This window comes from Gastrolobium bilobum, unplaced genomic scaffold (genome assembly GCF_033153095.1).
Source record: "Gastrolobium bilobum isolate Gb01-03AN ecotype WA unplaced genomic scaffold, APGP_CSIRO_Gbil_v1 utg359, whole genome shotgun sequence".
Taxonomy (NCBI): domain Eukaryota; kingdom Viridiplantae; phylum Streptophyta; class Magnoliopsida; order Fabales; family Fabaceae; genus Gastrolobium; species Gastrolobium bilobum.
Window position 1 is genome coordinate 107,704 of NW_026897777.1, and position 6,489 is coordinate 114,192.

At 34.0% G+C, this 6,489-nt stretch overlaps 1 protein-coding gene across 1 annotated transcript; it reads left to right on the top strand.

The window, feature by feature from the left end:
- Nucleotides 1-1,123: 1,123 nt before the first annotated feature.
- On the top strand, nucleotides 1,124-4,834 carry LOC133310217 (uncharacterized). Its single transcript, XM_061511112.1, has 4 exons — nucleotides 1,124-1,210; nucleotides 1,754-2,256; nucleotides 3,640-4,240; nucleotides 4,379-4,834. The coding sequence occupies exons 1-4, from the start codon at nucleotides 1,124-1,126 to the stop codon at nucleotides 4,832-4,834; spliced, it is 1,647 nt and encodes a 548-aa protein (XP_061367096.1).
- The last annotated feature ends 1,655 nt before the right edge of the window (nucleotides 4,835-6,489 follow it).

The following is a 6,489-nucleotide window of genomic DNA, read 5'->3' on the forward strand; positions in this document are numbered from 1 at the left end:
ATTGGTTGATGAACACCCCTACTCTGAACCTTGGTCTAAAGTTTTAAAGACTAATTGCAAAATAAAAGATGTTCCAATTTTTTGTTCAAATTAAATAAAATTGAGGGCGATTCCATTTTTTTTTATTGAAAATATTTCGGATCGTTACAAATACCCATTATAATTTTGATGTAGTGATACAAACGCATACATAAGGATTGAAATCAAGGAAAGTCAGAAGTAAGAGACGTTGGATAGTAAAGGGAATATGTTAGACAGTACAAAGATTATCACTCTAGAGTGATAAGAGGGACCAACTCGAAAACCTTTTATATATGTAATTTAAATGTAGTAACTAGTACGTTAAATAATTAAACTATGATACATAGCACAAAAACAGAATATTTATCTGTTTAGGACTGAAAATTATGTCAAGGCTAAATTAGTTTCATTTAGTTAGCATCATTCTTAATGTTTAATGAACTTAATAAATATTGGATTATAAAACAGTTTGAGGTGAGCCAAGTGTAAGGGAAAATTACAAATGACAATTTGAGTCGAATTTGATACGAATATAAAAATATTTAATATGAACATTTCGATGCAAACATGATCCACTTATTTGCAAGTTGACACGCATACTACAAAATAACCCACAACCTCAAAATGTGCTGCTTAATATTATAGAATTGACACGACACAATATGACGTGAATAACATGCATGTCAAGCTCATAGCATGTTGATCATTTCTATGGACTGACTGGGCATGATAAGACACAATAATCTGTTTATAACACAACACGAATAACGTTTAAAAAGATTAAAGCAAATCAATTTCGAATTCGCAAATTGACATGTGATACAACACAAATTTTTTCATGTTAATTTTTGCCAACACAAACATAATATAAATTCGAAAACAAGTTGACCGGAGTACAAATTTTGCATGCCGTGTTCATATCACATTAGCGGGGTGACTTGAAAATTGCCACCCCTAAAAAAAAAAAAAATCAAATTAGAAAATATAGTTTTCCATTACAGCTTTATCATAAAATAATTGTTCATTTCCTATATATAGCTAAACGTGGAAACTCTTGAATGTTAACCCGATTATCCCTATAGTGCATCTCCAACTTCCCAACATGTCACCGTTCGAGCAAATCACCACTTCTGTTATTTCTTTGTTTGTATTATGTCTACTAACAAGTTCAGTGTCCCAAGGTTCTGATGTAAGCCTCCAGTGCTCTATACTCCATTTTTTTTTTGAAACTCTCTACATAGTTCGTTTCCTTTACATCCTTTCCTTCAACAAAGTTATTTGCATACTATTCTTGTAAAATTTTCTGTGTAATAGACCAAGACAAACATACTTCGTTTCCTTTACATCTTTTCCTTCAACAAAGTTATTTGCATACTATTCTTATTCTTGTAAAATTTTCTGTGTAATAGACCAAGACAAACATACTTCTCCATATATATATACCTTCATTTTCTTTTTACCAAAACAAGCAAGTGTAAAAAAAAAAAAAAAAACCATTAATGAAATGGTGCGTAAAAATAATTTTTCAATTTTTTTATATATGGATGAAAATTGAACAGACAACTTAATATAAATTACTCAAACTCTTCATCATTAGACCAATCTCAGTGGCTAATTTCTTTTCCATTTACGTTTGTGTACATGAAATTTATGAGACCTACTGTTGATTATGATTTGACTACTAACTACTATAATGTACTAAACTGAGTTTGCAATTGTTGAGTGATTTCAGTACAGGCTTTCCCCAAAGGAACCCAAAACCAAGTCAACAAAAATGATACAAAATTGGTTAAACCATGGTGGAGATATATACAACAGAAGATATGCCAGCAAGGAACACAAGATCAGCTTTGAAACTGTTTCCAACCTAAGTTTGAAGTGGAAATTCTATGCAGGCAAAGACATAACTGCAACTCCAGCAATTTTTGATGGCACTCTCTATTTTCCATCATGGAATGGGGACATTTTTGCAGTGAGAGCATGTGATGGATCACTTGTGTGGAAACAGAACTTGCACAAGTTAACAGGCCTAAATGCAACAGGCTTTGTATCCGGTGTTAACTGGACAGTGGCAAGGGCAACACCAACCATAGCAGGTGAACTCCTCATAATTGGAATATATGGCCCTGCTGTTGTTATTGCTGTCAAAAGATCAACAGGGGACTTAGTTTGGCAAACCACTTTGGACAGCCACAACTCTGGCGTTGTGACTATGTCTGGAACTTACCACAGAGGGTTAGTATCTTCTTCCTAGACCCATTAATAATTTTGCTATAATGAATAACTTTTCAATTTTGGTGATGATTGTAACACCTTTGGCCACAAACAAAGATAATAAAAGATTTTTTTCTAAAAAAAATAAAAACTAAAATAAATGAAATGAATAAAGGACATTGAAAGATCTGTTATAGCACATTGCTCCAAATTCTAAGTCACATCCATGCTTGTTTTAATTGGCAACATGTGGTTGGATAATTAACATGTTGACCTAACTTTGCGATTGGGTTAACATTCGATTTGGTTTTATATATCTAGGAGAAAATTAACTTTTTATGAAATTGTTTATTATTACGGGGAGGCAGATCTGCTCAACTTGTTAGTTTGAAGATGATGTTAGTATACCTTATACTTCGTCATATATTTACGAACAAAAAACTAGCTGCCACCCTACTTATATTTATTTATTTATTGGTATGTGTAACGTAACCTGTCTTTATTCAATGCTATAATAATAGATACAGTGCCCAGGGGTTTGGATAATTTGTATTAGATTATGTGTTCCAAAAAACAAAAACAAAAAACAGAATTTAATATTTCTAGTACTATCCCGTTCGAATCGAACTAGTAGTAATCGATTAACCGTGGATAATACATGTAAAAAAAACTTCATATTTCTGGTATGCGCTCAATAAATAGCTATTTATTTTTTAAATACTAGAGCTGGGTTGGACTTTTTTTTCTGTCTCTTCCTCTCACTCCTTACTAATGTCGCTCACTCTCTTATATCTCTCCTGGAGATAATTGTATCTTAAACATATAATAAAAATATTAAACTCGTAATTAAAATTATGCCACTTAGGACATGCTTTAAACCTTAATGTATCGACAACCTAGCCCATTCTCCCCTTTAACACTGAATAGCTACCCTGATTCTGTAGTTGTTACAATATTTTGCTTACCTCTTATTATTAAAGATTGGTTCATAAAAGCTATTAGGTACGCATAAGGTTGTTGTTCTATTTTAAAAAAAAAATATTGAATCATAATAAACTTATCATCTTCTAATTCACAGGTTTCTAAATGATAAAAGCACACAAGGCAAAGAAAAAATAAAACGTTGACATTTTAGTATATTGCAACGAAAAGTACTTTTCAAAATTTTATGTAGTGTTCAACAATTCTGTTGGTGACAACTAGCTTTCCAAGTCAATATAGTTGAATGCATATAATTATGATCGATACTTGTACAGCTGATGAGCCGCGGTTATCAAATTTAGTACAAATATTAGTCATGTGATACTATTACTTGTTTTAAAATGTATAGTTTAGTCATGTTAATGCATTATTATTATCTATTCATATATGTAAGAAAAAGTTGGCAATCCTATATATGTGCAGGGCCTTTTATGTTGGTACATCTTCACTAGAAGAAACCCTCAGTATTGAAAAATGTTGCACCTTTCGGGGAAGCTTCTCAAAGCTAGATATTCAATCTGGTAGGATCTTGTGGCAAACCTTCATGTTACCTAATAACCATGGAGAACGAGGAGAATATGCTGGAGTCCCTATATGGGGAAGTAGCCCTTCCATTGATGTCACAAGGAACCATATATACATTGCCACTGGAAACTTATTATCTGCCCCTTTGCACATACGCCAATGTCAAGAAAGAGAGAATAATTTAACTCAACCTACTCATCCTAATGAGTGTGTTGAACCAGAAAATCATTCGGACTCAATCATTGCACTTGACTTGGATACTGGCAAAATCAAATGGTACCACCAATTAGGAGGATACGATGTGTGGTTCTTTGTTTGCAATAACTTGTCAACACCTAATTGTCCACCAGGTCCTAACCCTGATGCTGATTTTGGGGAAGCACCAATGATGCTCACAATTGATGTAAATGGAACCAAACTAGATGTTGTTGTTGCTGTACAAAAGAGTGGTTTTGCTTGGGCATTGAACCGAGATAACGGCAAGCTCATTTGGTCTACGGTAATTTTTTTTTAAGAATTTCATTAATCATTGTCTCTCTTTAGAGCGGAATCCATGTTCATGTTTATTTTTATGAGCCATGGACTTTTTATATACATGTTGTCTGTTGAAAATTTTCATTTTTTTATATTTTTGCAGGAAGCTGGTCCTGGTGGGATTGCAGGAGGTGGAACATGGGGAGCAGCCACTGACGAAAAAAGGGTCTACACTAACATTGCTAATTCTGGTGGCAAAAACTTCACTCTTTTACCATCCAACAAGACTACAACTAGTGGAGGGTGGGTTGCAATGAAGGCAAAGAGTGGTAGGATCTTGTGGTCCATAGCCAACCCCAGTAATGCCACTGCTAATGGTCCTTTTAGTGTAGCTAATGGCATTGTCTTTGCGGGATCCACAAATGTTGAAGGACCTGTGTATGCAATAAATGGCAAGACTGGTGAAATTGTGTGGTCTTATAAGACTGGATCGACAGTGTATGGTGGAATATCCATTAGTGATGGGTGCATATATTTTGGAAATGGATATAAGATAGGTCTTGGATTAGCACTTGGAAAATTCACTTCCGGAACTTCGCTTTATGCCTTTTGCGTCTAAGAAAATTTCTGTGGCTAGCGATGGAAATAAAGAAACATGAACCATGATCTCATGTCATGTGTTTTATGACTTTTATTTGTGAATAAGATGGGATCAACGAGCAGCAGCAAGAAGTTGGACCTACATGTATTCTTGGAATTCTCTGCATTCGATCATATTGAAACACATAATCTATGTATGTTCGGGTACATTAAGGCTTGTGGTGCCATCATAGTGGCTTTTGTACTCTTGTTTATTGGTTAAGCTTATGATAACAAGGATCATATATTGATGTTTAAGGTAATTACAAAATGAGTGTTACTTATACAGAAGGATTAATTATGTTTATGTTAGTGGTGAGATATTTAGACAGTTTATAAGAAATGCTAAATTCTCCATTCACATTTAGAAAAGAGAGAGAGGGTGAAAAGTCTTACAAAAGATTTTAATATTTGCCATATGGGAATTCGTTTTTGTAGCCCTGTATTTCATTAGACTCAGGTTCAAAATAACCAAAATAAAAATAGTCCCTTATTGGATCGGAGTATTCCAACTTAAGCCCAACTCAAAAATTGTGCCTGCATCCATAGATTGGGATACTGAAGAGGATTTTACTAATTTTCAAAAAAAGAAGAAGATTTTACTCTTAACTTTTTATCTTTTAAACCCTCAAAAATGGAAATCCATTGGGAAGTTGGAGAACGAACGATGACAAATAAGAACTTCCATACAATATGCTTACTCAAAGTATCGTATAAACTGTGACTGGAAGCCAGAAACAGCAGAGTTCTTTTATACACCCTCGCCCATTGTCTTTTCCTGTCACCATTTAATTGCATACCTTGAATATCTTGCTACCCCTTTATTGATCCATTAGGTAGTAGCTTTGGGACAGATATCAGAACAAACTCTTCTGATTCTTACTTGACAGCAAATTCCTGTACTAGAAAAATGACCAAGATCTTTGTGCTGCTGCTATGTCTACACAATTCGAAAAACTTACTAGTGGAGGAATACCTCCTAAGGATAATAGAAGAGGGCTAAAGAGAGAGCCAAAAAAAGGATCTTTCGTGTATAATCTTGCATAATCTCAAATGTTATTCGTTCTAGTACGTAGACTAAGTAATACAATGCAAGCAAAAGTTCCTAGATTCATGGAGATATAGAACAACATATAAGTTATCATGCTTGCATATCCACCATTTGAGTCTCCAACATTAATTATTCCAATAATTACATATCCGATTTGACCTATGAATGAATACGCGAGCATATGTTCCATGCTTGTTTCGGTATTAGCAATGAGATTCCCTAATATCATGCTAAGAATAGCTAGGAATTTTAGAAGAAGATGCCATTCGTTTGATTAGAAATAAAAAAGAATATCGAAAATTCGAGTGCTTGAAGCTAAAATGGCTACTTTCAAAGTAATAGAAAGAAAAGCAACGACTGGAGCGAGAGATTTATAGTCGAAAAAAGGATTCCTCAGTTCTTTCTCTCATTCAAAACCGTGCATGAGACTTTCATCTCGCACGACTCCTAAGTGACAAAAGAAAGAAGAACTTATTGCGATCACGACAAGTATACTAGTCGTACAAATGATAAAGAGTTAGTAGAGTTATCGTTTCCACGAGGATTAAATATGTCAATCAATATTCTCACTATTTCTCTTAATT

Excerpts from the sequence above, each read along its gene's own strand:
- LOC133310217 (XM_061511112.1), top strand. The coding sequence starts at position 1,124 with ATGTCACCGTTCGAGCAAATCACCACTTCTGTTATTTCTTTGTTTGTA. Across the intron at positions 2,257-3,639 it reads TCTGGAACTTACCACAGAGG|GGCCTTTTATGTTGGTACAT; the intron begins GTTAGTATCTTC and ends ATATATGTGCAG. Across the intron at positions 4,241-4,378 it reads GCAAGCTCATTTGGTCTACG|GAAGCTGGTCCTGGTGGGAT; the intron begins GTAATTTTTTTT and ends ATATTTTTGCAG.